At 47.6% G+C, this 19935-nt stretch overlaps 1 protein-coding gene across 7 annotated transcripts in view; it reads right to left on the bottom strand.

Annotated features, from left to right (window-relative positions):
- Nucleotides 1–19935, bottom strand: part of ACACB (acetyl-CoA carboxylase beta) — a 126062-nt gene that overhangs the window by 90253 nt on the left and 15874 nt on the right. For 5 of the 7 annotated variants that reach the window (XM_029049315.1, XM_029049316.2, XM_001508180.4 and 2 more), the window contains exons 4-14: nucleotides 13747–13879; nucleotides 10357–10495; nucleotides 10160–10269; nucleotides 9829–9910; nucleotides 8785–8883; nucleotides 5728–5837; nucleotides 5529–5639; nucleotides 4560–4769; nucleotides 2754–2924; nucleotides 1877–2038; nucleotides 1187–1350 (exon numbers count right to left, since the gene is read on the bottom strand). In XM_029049315.1, the coding sequence (XP_028905148.1) occupies nucleotides 1187–1350; nucleotides 1877–2038; nucleotides 2754–2924; nucleotides 4560–4769; nucleotides 5529–5639; nucleotides 5728–5837; nucleotides 8785–8883; nucleotides 9829–9910; nucleotides 10160–10269; nucleotides 10357–10495; nucleotides 13747–13879 (1491 nt within the window). Of the gene's footprint in view, nucleotides 1–1186; nucleotides 1351–1876; nucleotides 2039–2753; nucleotides 2925–4559; nucleotides 4770–5528; nucleotides 5640–5727; nucleotides 5838–8784; nucleotides 8884–9828; nucleotides 9911–10159; nucleotides 10270–10356; nucleotides 10496–13746; nucleotides 13880–17772; nucleotides 18209–19935 lie in introns of those variants that run through there. The other 2 variants (XM_029049313.2, XM_029049314.2) reach the window with 2 other exon arrangements.

Raw genomic sequence — 19935 nt, 5'->3', positions numbered from 1 at the left:
TGATCAATTTGTATAAACTCCAGGGCTTAGTACAGAACCAGGTACATAGTAAGTGTTTAACAAATATCATTTAAAAAAATATTCTGCCTGAGAAAACCCTTGATCCCAGCTGAATCTCTTAAAAACTGAGAGGGCAGGTCCCAGCATCAAGCTTTAATGAAATACTGTAGCCAAAACACTACACTCCCATCTCCTTGAAATATTTCTCTTTGAAGGACAGAGATCTGACCTCAGAAGAAAGCGTAGAATGAGAAACCTTCGTCAATTCAGTAGTTAAATGATAATTCTCAGGTCACTATTTTTCCCAAATCATTTTAAGACACGGTATCACCAAAAAAAATATTAATAATAATGGGGTGGGAAAAGATATGGCAATAGGAAAAATAATAATGTGGGGAAAGAAAGGAATTCTACAATTAGATTGTGGCTCTCTGCAATGATGTGTTTTGGTTTTTAAAACAACTCCATTACAAATGGCTTAAGGTATCCAACATATACTTCTTTTTACAGTTACCCAAGGCACCAGTGCATAGCTCTCTCATCTCCTTCACCCCGAGGACCCCTTCTGAGCCATCCCCAGGGGGGTGTCTTCGACTGTGAGCCACCCTAGGAATGAGGGCCAAGTCTAATTCCCACATGCGTATTCTCTCCTAGCTTTTAACACAGTGCTCTGCACAGGGCAGGTGTTTAATAAATACTATTACTACTTCTAGGTCATTTCAAATTGTGCCTCTTCCAAATATTCAAAATGTTTTCCAGTTGCTGAAAGCGACGACTCATTCCAGACAATTCTAAGGGATTCTGCTTTTCCTGTTCACCTCCCAGAGCTTCACCATGTTTTAATTCCAGAGCCCATGACCCAGTGCCACTGTGTCAACTTAAAAATAGAAATGCGTAAAATGAGAAGCAGCACGGATACAGCACGGGCCTGGGAGATGGAAGGTTACGGGTTCTAATCCTGGCTCCGCCACATGCCTGCCGTTTGACCAAGGGCAACCCACTTCATTTCTCTGGATCTCAGTTGCCTCATCTGTAAAATGGGGATTGAGACCGTGAGCCCCATGTGGGACAGGGACTGCATCCAACCCAATTTGCTTCTATCTACCCCTGGGCTTAATACTGTGCTTGCTCATAAAAAGTGCTTAATATCATTATTATCATTATTATTATAATAGCGGATACTAACGAAATGGCCTCTTCCCGGTTCTCTCCCCAGGAGAAGCAGTGCCCAAACTGGGAATCGGCAAACTCGTGCAAGCCGCCGGCAGCTGCCACGCTGAAGTAACCCCACACGTTCTTACTGCTGCGAAAATTCAACTCCTGGACGGTCCCGGAGCTCGGCTTAAATCCCTGGAATTCAGGGAAAGAACAAAATTACAGGCACGGAAATCCAGCATCTGGACATAGGAAGCGTATTTTAGGAAAACAAGGGAATCACCAGAAAAAACCTGTTGATAGCCCATGCCGAAGTCTCCAACAAGGGGTGAGATTTTTAATAAGTGGAATTCTGACTGTAGTCGGTATTCCCAGCCAGGGCGGAGGAAGGCGAGAATATGGCTTGGAAGGGCATCCTACTGCCCGAGTGCTGGGAGACGACAGCAGCCAACCGACTGTCCCGATGCACTGTGATCAAAAAAGGTGAGGCCCTTCAGAGCAGAAGCTGCTTTAACATAGACAGCCAAAAAGACTACGGTGAAACCACTGCCGGGCGTAACAAATGCCACAGAGACACAAAGGACAAGCTCACTGTCTGCTCAGAAAGGATGGGGCTGTTAGTCCCACTTCAGCCTCCTTGAGCCCACACGTACACACACACACACAAATCCAGGATCCATAGTCTATGAACTCTAGCAGTAACAGTGGTTCTCCAACCTACCTCATCGGGATTTTCACTGGTGATTCTAGCAGCGATAACATGGCCTCGAGGCACTGGAGGATTTGTGGGATTTTCAAAGGAGATGGGTAAGATCCCCCAGGGTAACTCTCCATACAATATGCGGATGTCCTTCAGCCTGTTGAGAGGCACCCCCATCGCAATCTAAAGTGAAGAAAAAAATCAAAGGCTCTAGAGCTGTTATCCAATGCCCAGCAAAAACTTCCAAGCTGCCTCATTCGACAGCAAACTCAAGAATACTCTTCTCTAAAACAGGATTTTGCGCTGAGCTATATATCTCCTCAGCATTTTGATACTCCCCTCAGCCCCACAGCCCTTAAGTAAATATGCTTATACTCAATTATTCCTCCTATCCGCAATCTCTTTTCATGTCTATCTCCGCCTGTAGACTGGAAGCCCCTTGTGGGCAGGTATCATATCTACCAACTCTACTAAATTGTACTTCTTCGAGGGCTTAGTACACAATAAGTGCTCAGTGAATAGTATTGCTCGTTTCCCTGCCTCTTACATTGTAGACCCCACTTGGGACGTAGATTGGGTCCGAACGTCTTGTATCACAGTTCAAGCAGTGTGGCATAGTGGATAGAGCCCGGGCCCAGGAGTCAGAAGGACCTGGGTTCTAATTCCGATTCTGCTCCTTGTCTGCTCTGAGACCTTGAGCAAGTCACCTCACTTCTCTGGACCTCGGTTATCTCAGCTGTAAAAGGGGTTTTAAGACTGTGAGCCCCTTGTGGGGCAGGGACTGTGTCCAACCTGATTAGCTTGTATCTACCCCAGCGCTGAGATCAGAGCTTGACCCACAGTAAGCACTTAATAAGTACCATTATTATTTATTAGGAGGTGGGAGGGAAGGCTCTACCTGGAGTTGGGCGGCTGGTAAGTTAACGTCCGCGATCATTTCAGTGCAGGGGTGTTCCACTTGCAGGCGGGGGTTGAGCTCCAGGAAGTGGAAGCTGCCGTCGTCGCTGTATAGGTACTCTACTGTTCCCGCGCTCACGTAGCCCACGGTTTTGGCCAGGCGCACGGCACACTGAAATGAAAAAGCAGGCGACAAAAAAAGAAATCTAAACGTGACAAGGGACTGGGGAAAATGGCATATGGTGAGCGGAACTCCCCATCTTCTTCAAATGCCGTCATTTCCGACCTGTGGCAACTCCGTGGACACGCCCTCTTCAGACATCTCATCTTCTGTCACAAGATCATTCTAGTATGTGTATCCACAGAGTTTTCTTGGTAAAGATATGGAAGCTCCACATACCAGATTCTCCATCCAGCCCCCCGAGTTTCACCTGCCACCCCCTAGCACATTCTTTTCATGCTCTCAAACCAAACTTCTCCTGTCCCCACCATTCGACTCTCCGGTCTTGGGCCCCCTGCTCCCCTTTGGCCCCCGGCCTGGAACTCCCTCCTTCCACAGATCAGTAGCGTAGCCTAGGGAAGCAGTGTGGCCTAAGGGATAGAGTCTGGGCCTGGGAGTCAGAAGGACCTGGGTTCTAATCCTGAAATTTATGTCTATAGGCTTATGCCCTGCCATTTCCCCTACCTGTAATTTATTTCAATGTCTGTTTCCTCACCTAGATTGTGAGTTTCTTATAAGCAGGAATCACATCTACTTTTGTTCTCCGCCCCCTCGCCCGCTCACCAAACCCCAGCCAGCCCCACAGCACTTACATACATATCTGTAATTGTATTTATTTACATTGATGTCTGTCTTCTCCCCAAGACTGTGAACTCACTGAGGGCAGGGAATGTGTCTCATTATTGCTGTACTCCCCCAAGCACTTAGTACAGTGCTCTGCACACAGTAAGTGCTCAATAAATACAACTGAATGAAGGAATGATAGAACCCAACCCTGGGAGTCAGAGAACCTGGGTTCTAATCCCAGCTCTGCCACTTGTCTGCTGTGTGACCTTGGGCAAGTCACTTCACTTCTCTGGGCCTCAGTTACCTCATCTATAAAATGGGGATGAAGACTGTGAGCCCCATGTGGGACAGGGACTGTGTCCAACCTGATTACTTTGTATCTACCCCAGTGCTTAAAACAGTGCTTGACAAATAGTAAGTGTTTAGCAAATACGATAATCATCATCAACAACCCACACACCCTACCTGCTCCATATACTCAAATATGGACAGTGCAGCAATAAACATACATACAACAGAAGGCAGAGCATAATGCAGTGGGGGACACAGGGGAATTGTAGAATTGGAGCCAAATCAGCAGGAGTGTGGCTTCCCGGCCTGGGTCCCTGGGAGAGGGCAGAGGGAATCAGGTCAAGAGGAGCAGCGTGGTGTAGTGGATAGAGCATGGGCCTGGGAGTCCAAAGGTCATGGATTTTAATTCCGGCTCTGCCACGTGCCTGCTGTGTGACCTTGGGCAAGTCACTTCACTTCTCTGGGCCTCAGTTATCTCATCTGTAAAACGGGAATTGAGACTGTGAGCCTCATGTGGGATAGGGACTGTATCCAACCTGATCAACTGTATCTCCCCCATTGCTTCAAACAGTGCTTGCCACATAGTAAGCACTTTAACAAGTACCATTATTATTATCATTATTATGAACACACACGGCCTACCTGCTCCATAAACTCAAATCGGATGGTGTGTCAACAGGCACCCAGACCTGCACCCTTTCCCCTCCTGCCGGCCCCCATCCGGCCTACCTGCTCCATATACTCGAATACAGCCGGTGGGGCGACGGTGGCCGGGGCCTCCTCAATGATCTTCTGATGTCGCCGCTGGATGGAGCAGTCTCGGCCGAAGAGGGACACGGCGCTGCCATACTGGTCTGCCAGAATCTGAACCTCCAAGTGGCGGGCGTGCTGAGCCAACTTCATGACGAACACGGGCGAGCCCGGGATCTCGCTCTGCACCTGCCGGGGCCAAGGGCGGTTCACTCGTTTCCCGAGCGATAGGGGACCGAGCCAACGCCCCTCCAGTCGGAGGACCGAGGACGAGAGGGGAGCCTCTGAACTCCATTAGAGAAGCAGTGCAGCCTAGTGGCTAATAATAATAATAATAATTTTGGTGTCTGTTAAGCACTTACTCTGTGCCAAGCACTGTTCTAAGTACCGGGGCATACACAAGGTAATCAGGTTGTCCCACTTAGGGCTCACAGTCTTAATCCCCATTTTCCAGATGAGGTAAATTGAGGCACAGAGAAGTGAAGTGACTTACTCAAAGTCACACAGCTGATAAGTGGTGGGGCCGACATTGGAACCCACGACCTCTGACTCCCAAGCCCGGGCTCTTTCCACTGAGGCTAGAGGCTGGGTATCAGAAGGACTTGGGTTCTAATTCCCGCTCTGCCAATTACTGTGGTATTTAAGTGCTTACTATATGCCAGGCACTGTACTAAGCGCTGGGGTGATTACAAGCAAATTGAGGAGGACACAGTCGCTTTCCCACGTGGGGCTCACAGTCTCAATCTCCATTTTACAAATGAGGTAACTGAGGCCTGGAGAAGTGAAGTGACTTGCCTAAGGTCACACAAGAGACAAGTGGCCAAGCCAGGATTACAACCTGTGACCTTCTGACTCCAGGCCTGTGCTCTAACCACTAAGTCACTCTGCTTCTCCCACTGTCTGCTCCAACATAGCCAAAATGCCTCGTGGGATGCCACGATATCTTACTTGTCGGAAGAGAATGGGAAAATCCTCAGCACTCTCGGCCTTCCTGATGCCTTTGCCCCCGCCTCCTTCGGAAGCTTTGATCATCACGGGGAACCCAATTTTTTCCGCTGCCTGAATGCAGAGAGGAAGAGGAAACCTTGAACATTTTCCCAACTCCAAAGGTTGCCAAACTACGCCAAGCTGAGGTGTCCTTTCTTACCTCCAAGCCCTCATCAACGTCTCTCACACAGCCCCGGACATACACCTCTTGGGGTACGCTGATCCTCTTCATCTGCTGAAGGTCACTGGCCGTCCAGTCCACCGACAAACCTAGAGTCACGGGACAACAGCTACGTAGGTCAGGCCGGAGTTACTCACCAAACAGCAGGAACAAGCTACAACTAACTTGGGGGTGCACAGGCCGTAAATCTGGGCAGCAACTATGCATAACTGGGGAGAGACGAGATGGACGATGCGAATATCGACTGGTAAAAATGTCAACATGCACAATTGGGCGAAGACAAGATGGACAATATGAATATGGACATGTAAAAATAACCATCACAGGCACGAAGAGAGGGAAAGAAGTGGGTCAAATGAGTTAGTAAGGCTCTCCGCCCACTCACCCCACCTTGCATTTCTGCTCTTTTTGATCCTCTACTCCTCACCCCGTTCTCTTCGTTCTTCCCAAGCTGAGGTTCGAGCCATCCCTCGCTCCATTTTCCCAACTCTCTCCCCTCGCTCATGTTCCTCCCCCGGCTTGGAATTACCTCACCAGATCTGACTGACCCCAGCTCTCCCAAAAGCCTGAGCCTTCCTGAAAGTCCATCTCCTTCAACATGCCTTCCTTGTTTAATTCCCAGCATCCAAAGTTTGGCCTTCCGGACGCCTTTGCCCCCACCTCCTTCGGAAGCTTTGATCATCACGGGGCACCCGATTTTTTCCGCTGCCTGAATGCAGAGGGGAAGAGGAAACTTTGAAAATTTCCCTGACCTAAAAACACACCCAAAGTTGACAGACTAGGCCAAGCTGAGGTTTCCTTTCTTACCTCCAGGCCCTCATCTATGACTCTCACATAGCCATGATCAAACACCTATTGGGTAATGCTGATCCTCCAATCCTGTCAGCCACCTCTAGCACTGACATACCTTCTGATAACCGCTTTACTCAGCTGTTTGCCCAGTTATTTATTTTGATTAGTCTGTAAATAGGTTGTTGCCTGTCTCTCCAATTAAACTGTAAGCTTCCTGTGGGTAGGGAATGGACCATTTGCTGGTTTTGTCCACAGCATTATTATGGTGCAAGGCTTTGCTTTAAAATTAAGTACATTTTAATACTACACCTAAACACGTGCTCTGTGCCAAGGCTGGGATAGTGAAAGGATAATCAGATCATGCCCCATCCTACCTGAGGCTCACAGTCTAAATGGTAGGGAGAAAAGCTGATAGGGAAAACTTAGAAAAGGAGTCTTGAGGATTGAAGTGAAAAGAGTTACACAGCACAGAAACACACATAGAAAAAACAACACACCTCTCCCCAAATGCTAGGTCCTTCAGAAACATCACTTATTCATCTCCACATCCAATTTTCCTCTCTCACCTTTCTGCAGATTGTTTTGTGTCTGCCTCCTCCATTATATTGCAAGCTCCTTGAGAGCAGGGAATCACATTTTTTAATGGTATCTGTTAAGCGCTTACTACGTGCCAAGAATCATACTAAGCACTGGGGTAGATACAAGATCATCAAGTTGAACACCTGACCCACCTGGGGCTCACAGATTAAGTAGGAGGGAGTAGTATTTAGCCCCCATTTTGCAGATGAGGAAACTGAGGTGGAGAAGCTAAGTGACTCACCCAAGTTCACCCAGCAGACAAGTGAGAGAACAGTAGAGAAGCAGCGAGGCCTAGTGGGTAGAACACAGTCCTGGGAGTCAGAAGGACCCGGTTCTGGCTCTGCCACTTGTTTGCTGTGTGCCTTTGGGCAAGTCACTTCTCTGGACCTCAGTTACCTCATCTCTTAAACAGAGATTACGACTGCGATACCCTTACGGGACATGGACTGTGTCCAGTCTGATCGGTTTGTATCTTCCACAGTGTTTAGTACGTACCTGGCCCATAAGAAGTACTTAACAAATACCATTCAAAAAACACAAAGCCAAACAGTGCTTTTTCATGAGTCCACGCTGCTTCAAACGTTAATATAGTCTCCTGAGTGCTCTGCAGACAGAAGGTGCTCAATAAATATGAACGATTGAAAGCACCCAAAATTAATGAGTGGGAGTAATAGTATTTATAGTATCTGTTAAATGCTTATTATGTGCCAAGCTCTCTTCTTAGCACAGGGGTAGTTCAAATATAATCTGGCCTGCCACAGTCCCTATCCCACTTGGGGCTCCCAGTTTTAGGGGGAGGGAGAGCAGTCACAGGAAGCACCATAACCTAGTGAAAAAAGCACAGACCTGGGAGTCAGAGGACGTGGGTTCTAGTTCCGGCTCCACCACTTGTCTGCCCTGGGACCCTGGGCAACTCGGTTAACTTCTCTGTACCTCAGTTACCTCATCTGGAAAATGGGGCTTAAGACTGTGAGCCCCATGTGGGTGAGCTAATGGTGGGGAGGGAATGTGTCCTTTTACTGTTGCATTATACTTTCTTAAGCACTTAGCACAGTACTCTACATACAGTAAGCGCTCAGTGAATACAACTGACATGGACTGTGTCTAACCTGATTAGCTTGAATCTACCCCAGTGCTTAGTATAATGCCTGGCACATAGGAAGTGCTTAACAAATGACCTTTTTTTTAAAAAAAAAAAAGTCACTTAACTTCTCTATGCCTCAACTACCTCATCTTTAAAATGAGAATTGAGACTGTGAGCACTGTGTGAGACAGGGACCATATCCAACCTTGTACTAACACAGCTTTCAGTACAGTGCCTGGCACATAGTATGAGCTTAACAAATACCATTAAAAAAGGCATTTAAATCCCATTTTGCAGATAAGGAAACAGATGGAGAAGTTTGAGGTTAGAGCTGGGATCAGAACTCAAATTCTCCAGCTGCTGGGCCCGGCCTCTTTCCACTAAGGTAGGACCAAGAAACACTCTACCAGGGGCCAGCCGCAGTATATCTCCAGATACCAAAGGAAAAAGTGGGGCTTTAATAGTGAATTCTCAAAACACACCACTCCCCCACCATCTCAACCGCCACCACCCAATCAGCGAAGACTCGGTCTCCCCACCATCTTCGCTTCCCAAAGGGGATGCATTAAGAATCCTCTCACCACTTCCACTCCACGGCAAGGTTGGAATCTGAAGGGTCTGGGCCACTATGGTGGAAGCCACTTTATCCCCCAGGGCCCACATGGCTTCACTCGGAGGACCTGAAAGACAGAGGGAGTTGAAGAGAAGGACCGTGGGTAACCGAGTTGCTGTCGATCGCAAATTTACCTTCAGGCACAAAACAGGGAATGGTCAATAGGCAATTATGGATTAATAGAAGGGAGAAGCTTTAATTGGTCTGGTATAATACCATTCTTTAGGACAGGGTGCCCCAAAGGGTACTGTGGGCTGCACTATGTGGGAAAGAGAGGGACAGGGCAACATGTAAGTTGGAGCACACGCAGCTCGGGGGGGTCTAGGTGGGAAAAAGTAGCGGGGAGAAGGAGAAGCAGGAAGGGGTTGCTAAGAAGACACTCATCCAGGCAATGCCAATTTCCATTTCTGAGGTGAGCTAGGAAGGTCGCGCCTTGGGGGTCCTCAAACCATTTCAGGTGAGACGGCCAATATGCCAACGAGGAAAAACTAATAGAGCGAAGGAAGTCAGAAGAGAATACCTTACTCAGAGCCCTGAGATGCTAAAAACCTGTCCCCTGTTTCAACCTCTCTCTGCTTCCCTGGGGAGAGTATTCAGAGTGTTACTGTGTGAGAAGGAGGGAGAATGGTTGTCTAAAGCTGATGGATGGGAGGGAAATTTTACTTATTTGAACTGATGTCTGCCTCCCCCACTCTATGCTGTAAGCCTGTTGTGGGCAGGGAATGTGACTGTTTATTGCCGTCTTGTACTCTCCCAAGCGTTAGTATAGTGATCTGCACACAGTGACTGCTTAATAAATATGACTGTGAATGAATGAGTGTCTGAGCAGTGAGGTGAGTTGGGGGGCAGTGTGGTGAAGAGAGAGTATGTCGGAGGAAGGAAAGGGATCCTCTGGGTAAAGCTTTGAGGCTGCAGGGATGCAGTTGCTAAAAATGGTTGTCAACCCCTGCATTAGATGAGAAAACATACACACACAACTCCCACACTGCCACCCCACACACATTTTCTCTACCTAAAAAGGCAATTCCATTTTTGTGGAGCAGCTCAGGAAGTTTGGGGTTCTCCGAGGCGTGTCCCCAGCCGGCCCACACCGCCTGCAGGTTGAAGAGAACCAGGAAAGAATCGTGAGTCTGCTGGGCCTCCACCTTCTCTCAGTGGACTGGGCCTCAAGCCTCAACGGGCGCACCTCCGCTCTGGATTTCTGAGCCTGCCAAAAAAACCGACTCACCCACCTGCCAGGGAAGCCCAGCCTTCCAGGAAATCGAGGTTTTTGGGACCGAGGCGGTACCGCGGGCCAGGGCCCTAAGCGCGTGCACTTGGGGAAGGGGGTGGAGGCCATTTACCTGTACTGGGATCCTCTTAGAGATATCGACGATCAGCTCCACGTTGGCATAATTGTTGTTGTTTGGCCCGCCAGGGACGGGCACGTAATGATCGGCCATTTTGATGTATTCTGAAATTCAGGAGGGGAGAGAAAAAGGGAAGCTGGGTCTCGGGGCGGAAGGGTTTGGCCCTTTGCCTCGAGGGGCGGTTTCTTTACCTGCGTTGGCTTTTAGGTCCTCTGGGGTTACCATGACGACGAAGCGGATGGCCCGCTCGTTGCGGAACATCTCATAGGCCCATCGGCGGATGGAGCGCATGCACTTGACTGCGGCGATGCCATTGTTGGCGATGAGGACCTGAGGCGGGGAGGGAGGAAGCGGGTCAGGGCCACCCACTCCCGAGAACACCCCCCCTCGGGGCGACCCGGAAAACCAATCCAACTCTACCCGGAAAACTGGGCCTTTCAGATCCTGGAACTTCTGGGCAACGAATGTGTCTACCAACTCTGTTGTACTGTACTCTCCCAAGTGCTTATGGTAAGCGTGCGATAAAAACCATATACCACTGACAGATTGATCAGATGAGACTCCTATATTCTGACGATCAATTATCTAGTACTGTAGAGTAGGAGCAAATTAAACAAAATGAAGATGACCGTCTGTCATGACAATCCTGCCCTTGTTGTGACAATCCTGCAGGGCTAGCAGGGGCAAGGGGAGGTTTTCCTGCAGAGCTGATCTTAATAATAACAACAATAATAATAATAATGGCACTTGTTAAGCGTTCACTATGTTCTAAGCACTGGGGTAGATACAAGTTAATTAGGTTGGATCCAGTCCCTATCCCACACTGGGCTCACACTCTAAATCCCCATTTTACAGATGAGAGAACTGAGGCCCACAGAAGTGAAGTGACCTGCTCAAGGTCACACAGCCAACACGCAGCATACCTTGATTCTTACACCAGCTATGTGGCACTCTATGAACTCTAGATCATTCTTGGCAAGGAGGGAGAGGGAGACAGAGAGAGACAGAGAAAAATTGGACCACAGGCCAAGCACCTCCTCGTTCTGCAACATTGTACAAGGCCAGCAGATTGATCTCCAGGAGTTTTAAGGGTTAAAGAAAAGTGTTTTATACCACTATGAGACCCTCCCTTTAACCAAATGATAACCAAGTCTCCACAGAGAAAATCCTATACTTCAACAAAAAGCAAACCCCCATTTTCTTAAATGTCACAAAAAGATGTAATTTCATTTTTAAAAAACAGAAGAGGGTTGCAATAAAACCCACGAACTTGGAATAAGAGGGAGACGGGAAGGGAATCCTGTACAAATTAGTGGAAAGTCCCAATTATTGAAAATAATAGAAATGTAATTTACTGCAATACTCTGAATGGGAATCTCCTTAAGTATATAGTAATAACAATACATGGTAATAATAACAATATTTGTTAACTACTTTCTAGATGGCACATATTGTACTAAACACTGGGCTATAAATAAGACTGGCTGATCCCTGGCTAATTTTACCTTACCTAGGTCTCAAATGGGTGCCATCGGGTAATTGGGGGACCGTCCTGGAAGCAGAGTTTCTCCGCTGGGTTACAGGGTATTGGGGAGGGATCCCTGGTTTGCAAACCTCTTTCATGCACACTCAGTGTTATCCAGCAAATGTATTTTTTTCCTTTGCAAGTTGGAATTAAGGCACAGAGACTTCCACTATAAAGCCCACAGGTCCAGACTGATTTAACCTGATTTAACCCAGCTCTTAGAACAGTTCCTGGCACATAGTAAGCGCTTAAAATATATCCTTATTATTATTATAATTATTATCCCAGCACCCTACAGCCTCAAGAGCAGGACCAGATCGGGGGAGGGGTTTAAATGGGGTGCAGCAGGTTGGGGGGTAGCTTGGAGCTGCCATGGGTGAAGTCCCAACCTATTCCTTTTCTTTAAACCACCAAGCTGCAAGCCCCTCTTCCACATTACAAGCCCCTCGCCACCTTGCAAGGTCCGCTCAGGCAGGCAACGGGTCTACCAACTCTGATGATGGAGGTATTTGGTAAGCCCTTACTCTCTGTCAAGCACTGTTCTAAGCGCCGACAAAGATACAAGCTAATCAGTCTCTGTCCCACATAGGGCTCAAAGCCCCAATCCCCATTTTCCAGATGAGGTAACTGAGGCCCGAAGAAGTCAAGTGACTTCTCCACGGATCCGGAATTAAGAGCCAGGTCCTTCTGATTCCCAGGCCCGAGCTCTATCCACTAGGGCAGGCTGCTTCTCGATTACTCGGTTGAACTGTATTCACTCTTTGGTAATAAATGTATCAATTTTTTTTTTTAAGAGAAGCAGTATGGTCCGGTGGAAAGAGCAGGGTCCTGGGAGTCAGAGGACGTGGGTTCTAATTCCAGCTCGGCCACATGTCTGCTGTGTGACCTTGGGCAAGGCACTTCACTTCTCTGGGCCTCACTTACCTCAGCTGGAAAATGGGGATTAAGACTATGAGCCTCATGTGGAACAAGCAAGGTCTGTGTCCAGCCTGATTACCTTATACCTACCCCAGCACTTAGAACAGGGCTTTCCCCATAGTACACACTAGGGAAGCAGTGTGGCTCAGAGTAAAGGGCCCGGGCTTGGGAGTCAGAGGTCATGGGTTCGAATCCCGGCTCTGCCGCTTGCCGGCTGTGTGACTTTGGGCAAGTCACTTAACTTCTCTGTGCCTCAGTTACCTTATTTGTAAAATGGGGATTAAAATTGTGAGCCCCATGTAGGACAACCTGATAACCCTGTATCCCTCCAGCACTTAGAACAGTGCTTTGCACATAGTAAGCGCTTAACAAATACCACCATTATTACTTAACAAATACCATTATTATTAACACGCTCCACACACGATAAGTGCTCAATAGGTACCAGCGTGGCTTAGTGGAAAGAGCACACGCTTGGGAGTCAGAGATCATGGGTCCTAATCCCAGCTCCGCCACTTGTCAGCTATGTAACTTTGGGCAAGTCACTCTGTACTTCAGTTCCCTCATCTGTAAAATGGGGATGAAGACTGTGAGCCCCACGTGGGACAACCTGTACCTTGTATCTATCCCAGTGTTTAGAACAGTGCTTGGCACATAGTAAACACTTAAATACCATCATCATCATTATTATTATCATCGATTGATTTATTACCCCCAGCTCCTCCCTTCCCTTTCTTCCCAGACTCTCTTCCCAAACTATCCTCAACACACTCTCCACATTGCCCCAGCCCAAATCACACACTACACTGGGGGAGACGGATGTAAAATTCTTTCTAAGTAGTGGAATCAGGATATATCATCTAACATTTCTGTGCTAATTCACATGAGGATCACAAATAGACTTCTCTCCAAGAACACTCTCAAGAGACCTTTGCAAACTAAACTTTGCAGATTATTGCATCATCGAAAACAAGTGGAGTGATTTGCCCAAGGTCACAGAGCAAGGCGGGGACAGAGACACAAATAGAGATAGAAATAGAGACCAAAATTCCAAAATTAGCCCGGCCTGAGAGACAGCCCTGAAAGTGCATGCTTCACCAATCACTGACACAAGCGTCTAATGATGGGACACAAGTACCTTCTCAATGACCCGATTCCCCCCAAAACGAGTCACAAACTCAGCTGGAGAGGCGACGGTGAAGTCTCTTTGCTGTTCCAGCTTCTTCTGCTCTCGTCCCCTCTTTACCAAATGCAGTCCTGACATGCTAGGCCTGCGAGTAAGGGAACGGAAGACAAAACCAAAAAAAGAGAGAATCAGGGAAAAATTCCGTTTCCTTTGATGGTGTCTCTTCAAATAACAATAATAAATAGCTGTGGTAGTTAAGTGCTTACTGGGTGTCAGGCACTGTACTGAGCACTGGGGTGGGTAAAAGCAAATGAGAAAAGAAATGTGGAAGAGAAAATCAGAATGGCTGAAACCCGGAAGGGAAAGAGGTAAGTGGAAATGAAAGAGAACTGCTCTCTCCACCCAAGTAGGGCTGGGACACCTGACTAAATTCTTGGCCATCACGAGCAAAGCAAGGTAACTGAGGCACAAAGAAGTGAAGTGACTTGCCTAAGGTCACAGAGCAGACAAGGGGCGGAGCTGGGATTAGAACCCATGACCTTCTGACTCCCAGGCCACTGCTCTATCCATTACCCCATGCTGATTACCCATTTTCCCTTAGAACCGTGATCCCCGCGTGGGACATGGGCTGTGTGTCCAACCTGATTCTCTTGTATCTACCCCAGTGCTTAGTACAGTGTTTGAGACACTGGAAACACTTAAATACCATAAAAAAGAAAAAGAACAGATGCTGAGACTCCAGATTTTTGCACATGAATGTCCCGGCCTCCCCCTGTCTTCTCAGTCCCCTCCCTCTCGTCGCCTTGTCCCTTTCGTCCAGAAACCCCCCGCCGGTCACCCTGTCCCTCTCGCCCAGCAACCCTCCTTTATTTTCTCCCTCCACACTCACCCCCCTCGACTCACTCTCATCCAACCCCTTCGTACCACCCCCTCCTCCAGCTCTCCCCCTCCAACACGCAGCCTCAGCTAAGGGCGGCCTGTGGAAGCCCCTCTGCATCACGGGGAAGCTTCCCTTCACCCTTGACCTGTTCCTGACCCTCTCACAGCTCCTCCTCGCCATCACCGAGACCTGGCTCTCTCCGGACGACACGGTCTCTCCGCGGCTCTCTATGGAGGGGGCCTCGTCTTCTCTCACTCCCCCCAGATTCAGTGGGAAAGGAAGAGGAGCTGGCTTCCTTCTCGCCACTCCATGTCGCTTTTACATCATTCCACCTCCCACATCCCTCTCTTTTCCTTCCTCTGAGGCCCAGATCGTCCACCTCTACCACTGATGTCAGTTACTAGGAACGGGCAACTACTGCAGGTTTTTGAGTGCTCCGAAATGACATCTGCCCTCTGCAGCTTTTGGCCGAAGTCTGGCTATCGGTTCGGAAGTCTGCTAGGGTCTTGTCTGAGGCTCCCTGTGAAGGTTGTCAGCTAGAACCACCAAGTGCAAGAGAGTTACTATGCCTCAGATTTTAAATCCCCGGGATATCATAACCTAATATCCTCACCTGCCTTGAGAAGGCTTTGGGATTAGTAGTGAGGAGGGAACAAAAGAGATATTTCAATACCCATAGTCTAGGCAGCCACTGAACTACCTCAAGGAAATAAATGAGAATTACACTTATCCCTTTAAGCTCCTCTTTGCAGAAGCAGGCAGCATTTCCTAGAGGAAAAACGATCGTTTTGGGAGTCAGAAAACCTGGGTTCCAATCCCGGCTCCATCACCTGCCTGCTGTGGGACCTTGGACAAATCACTTCATATCTCTGTGCCTCAGTTTCCTCCTCTGGAAATTGGCAATTAAAAATACTGCTCTACCTACCTTTTAAGTAGTGAGCCCTGTGTAGAACAGAGATTGTATCTGATCTGATTCTCTTGTATCTCTCCCAGTGTTCAGAACAGTGTTTGGCTCAGAGTATGGACTTAATACCAAAATAAATGGTGCTGGGTCTTTTTTTATTGTATTTATTCAGCGCTTACTATGTGGCAAGCACTGTTCTAAGCACTGGAGAAGATACAAGATAATCAGGTTGGACACGGTCTCTGTCCCACATAGGGTTTCATAATGTAAATAGGAGGGAGAACAGGGATTACAAAGGAGGGAAGTGAAGCACAGAAAAGTGAAGTGACTAACTCAAGGTGACACAGCAAACAAGTAATAATAATTATGGTATTTGTCAAGCTCTTACTACATGCCAAGCACTGTTCAAGGACTGGGGTAAATACAAGGTAATCGGGTTGTCCCATGTGGGGCTCACAGTCTTAATCCTCATTTTACAGATGAGGTAGCTGAGGCACAAAGAAGTTGAGTGCCTTGCCCAAGGTCACACAAGTGGAAAAACCAATATTAGAACTTGGGTTCTCTAACTTCCAGGCCCTCGCTTTTTCCTCTAGGCAACAATTCTTCCCCATGTTTCCTGCCCTCTATCAACTTCAAATGACATGAACGGAGAAATACATTGAAACAAATGAATAAGCATTATATTTTACAATTCGTGCAAAGACACAAGAACACCAAGTGGGGTCTACTGAGGAAAAGATTCCTAGAAGATGCTTTACAGTTTAAAGGTTATCCAGGATTGGGAGTCAAGAGACCCGGGTCCTAATCCCGACTCTGTCACTAATCTCCTGTGTGTCCTTATGTAAGTTGCTTAACTTCTCTGGGCCTCCGTTTCCTCATCTGTAAAATGGGGAATCAAATATAATTATAATAATAATGTTGGTATTTGTTAAGTGCTTCCTATGTGCAAAGCACTGTTTTAAGCGATGAGGTAGATTTACAGGGTAATCAGGTTATCCCACATCAGGCTCACAGTCTAAAATGTCCCCATTTTACAGATGAGGTAACTGTTAAGTGATTGCCCACAATCACACAGCTGACAAGTGGCAGAGCCAGGATCCGAACCCAAGACCTCTGACTCCAAAGCCCGGGCTCTTTCCACTGAGCCACGCTGCTTCTCTCATCTGTTCTCCCATCTTTTTGGACTATAATCCTTGTGTGGGACGGGGGCGGTGTCCCATCTGATCACCTTGTGTCGAATCCAGCACAGTGCTTGGCGCATAATGAATACCACCAAATTACTATTCTCCTCTACCCAGGCATGCTACATGAGAAATGGAATGTTCTAAAGCTCACCTTCAGGCAACCAGCCCTAGGGTCACTGCAGCCTCCTGAGCCCAGGTCTCTCCCTTCCCACCTTATTTACTTATATTTACCACAGGGTTTAGGACAGGGCTTGACACATAGTAAGCGTTTAACATAAAAAAAAATCCTACAAACAGCTCTCAGGACTTTAGCAGTTTTCATGTTAAATGCAAAGCAACGTGGCCTAGTCGAAAGAGTCTGGTCAGAGGCCCTGGGTTCGAATCCTCCCTCTGCTGCTTGTCTACTGTGTGATCTTGGGCAGGTTGCTTCAATTCCCTGGGCCTCAGTTCCCTCATCCGTGAAATGGGGATAAAGACTGTGAGCCCCATGTGGGAATGAATTGGGTCTAATTTGATTAACTGATATCTACCCCGTGCTTAGTACTGTGCCTGGCACATAATAAGCACTTACCAAATATCATAAAATTGTTAAAAAAAAAAGACCTTTGGGGGTTGGAGTATTGAATATACATTCAAGTTCAACTAGCTCTTCACTTTGCCTTGAAAAGCAGTTCGCCGTTTGTCAGCGATAGTCTTCCCGTCAGAGGAATGAGTCAGGGGGAAAAAAACAAAACAGGCACATGCTGTATTCCTGAATAACTCGCCGCTTCTCCCAATCTCTTAAAAAAAAAATTAAAATTGGCAGCTCCCAGCTGTTGTAATGTTCGGATTTTGTTCGGATCTAGGGCCCTGCCTCATCTCTAGCCAATAAAATCGAGTTTCCAGTGGACGTATTGGGATGGGCCTGAAAGGAATGAAAACTGGAATCCAAATTTCATTTCCCACCCATACTGGGGGGACATACTCGTAGGCGGTCTCGACTGAGAGAAGGATCCAATTCTACACACCATGCTACCACACACACACAGACCCATCCCCCACCAGAAAACTCCAGGACCCCAGCTACTTACTTCACTTTGCAGTCAGGAAAGCAGAGCTTGCCCTTGGCAGGGCTCATGTCTCCGGCCTGCCGGCTCCCATCGGGGCCCAGCCCTCTATCGGGGCAACCCCCACGTCCCCAGGAAGCGGCATCGTGGGGAACGCTTCCAGCCAAGGAGAAACTTCAAGTGTTCCTTACACATCCCCTTCATGCCAACCAGGCAAGTTTCACCCCCCACTTAAGGGGGAGCCCCGGCCCCCACTCCTCCGCCCCGGCAGCTTCCTCTCGCTTTCCAAAACGTCAGCGGCGTCCGAGTCGGCCCTCTATTTCCTCCTGCCGGACCGGACCGAGTTCCAGCTGGCTCCCGGAGGCCGCACCAGCCACAACAACACGGCAGCCCCCTGTGGCCCGCATCAGAAACTCTCCTTAAGTGACCTTGAGCTGCTTTGACTGGCTTCTCTCAAAACCAGAAACCAAAAGGGAGCAGGCCCCAGACTCCACTTCCCCAAACAAACCTCCTGCCCTCACCCTTCCCCAAATCCTGGATTTTGAAAATGGCAAATTGACAAAGAAACAATTTGCCTCACACCTGCCAGCACAGCTGCCGCTCGTTGAGCTGCTTAATTTACAGAATGCCTTCCCCCCGGCCAATAGGAACTGGGGGATGGGCCAGCAAATTTTTCAACCGCATAAATTCTCTTTCCCTTAGGTCTTTCTGAAAGAAGGAAAGCTTGCTTGTGATCCCTAAACTCTTCAGGATCATTCTGACTCATGTGGAATCAATAGGTCCCACTCTTTTTCCACTGGAGAAACCCCACAGCCCAATGAGCAATGGGGAAATCTCAAAAGGGGGATGGGGAGGGGAAGAATTCAGTTAAAAGAAGAAACCTTTCAGGAAGTCTGCAGATTCTGAAACCAGAAACGAGCCACTCTTTCAATCCCTCCAGGATTTTCATTTTAGTATTTTAAATGAACTATCGGCTCATGAAGCCCCAGGATCACGATGGACTTTATGATGCGGTGAAGCAGCCAAGATTCCAATACAATAGGGGCATTCAGAGGGAGCAGTTAATTTAATAATAATGGCAGCATTTTCTAAGTGCTTACTCTGTGCCAAGCACTGTTCTAAGCACTGGGGTAGATACAAGGTAATCAGGGTGTCCCACGTGGGGCTCACAGACTTCATCCCCATTTGACAGATGAGGGAACTGAGGCCAAGAGACGTGAAGTGACTTACCCAAAGTCCCACAGCTGACAAGTGGCAGGAGCGGGATTAGATCCACGACCTCTGACTCCCAAGCCCAGGCTCTTTCCACTAAATCACGCTGCTTCTGCAATTTTCCTTTAGTAACCCCTCCAATAGAAAGACACCCTCCATCTTCACCTGCAACTGATTCTTACGGCTAAATGAACACTCGGACTTGGAGGGATGTTTCTTTTTACTTGGCATACCAATAAATTGCCTCTTTTCCAACAGCATCCACAAAATAATCCATTCTCACAATTAGGGGAGGGAAAAGGAATTCAAGCTTGCACTAACAGTATTTCAATATATTAGCTTGGAAATCTTCTTATTGAACAGTTGGTGCTTAGCTGTAGCTTTAGTTTCACATTACTAGATTTCTTATCATATTTAGCAAGAGACCAAGTTTAACTTGTGGAGAGTGTAGGGGGAAAACTCAGGTCAGGGACAAAGACTTCTTAACCAAAATCAACAGCAAAATTCTATTAAGTAAAGTAACCTGGGAGAAATGACCAGAATAATGGTATTGATTTCTCCCCTTGCCTCCAGGAGCAAAACAGGGTCTGTAAATACTGGATTTAAGGGGGAAAAAAAATAAACTCCTTTCAAAATAGTGGCTACATTTTTTTTATGGTACTTGTTAAGTACTTATGTAGCAATAATAATAATTCTGGTATTTTTTAAGCACTTACTAAGTGCCAGGCACTGTACTAAGCACTGGGGTAGATACAAGCAAATTAGGTTGGACACAGTCCCTGTCCCACATGGGGCTCACAGTTTCAATCCCCATTTTACAGATGAGGTAACTGAGGCCCATAGACGTGAAGTGACTTGCCCAAGGTCACACAGAAGTTCCAAGCACTAAGTGCTAGAATAAATACAAGATAATTAGGTTGGACACAGTCCCACATGGGGCTCACAGTCTATCTAAATAGGAGGGAGAATATTTTA

Source organism: Ornithorhynchus anatinus, chromosome 21, assembly GCF_004115215.2.
Source record: "Ornithorhynchus anatinus isolate Pmale09 chromosome 21, mOrnAna1.pri.v4, whole genome shotgun sequence".
In the NCBI taxonomy this organism is placed as follows: domain Eukaryota; kingdom Metazoa; phylum Chordata; class Mammalia; order Monotremata; family Ornithorhynchidae; genus Ornithorhynchus; species Ornithorhynchus anatinus.
The sequence above is the reverse complement of the archived record's forward strand: the minus strand, read 5'-3'. Positions and strand labels throughout refer to the sequence as shown.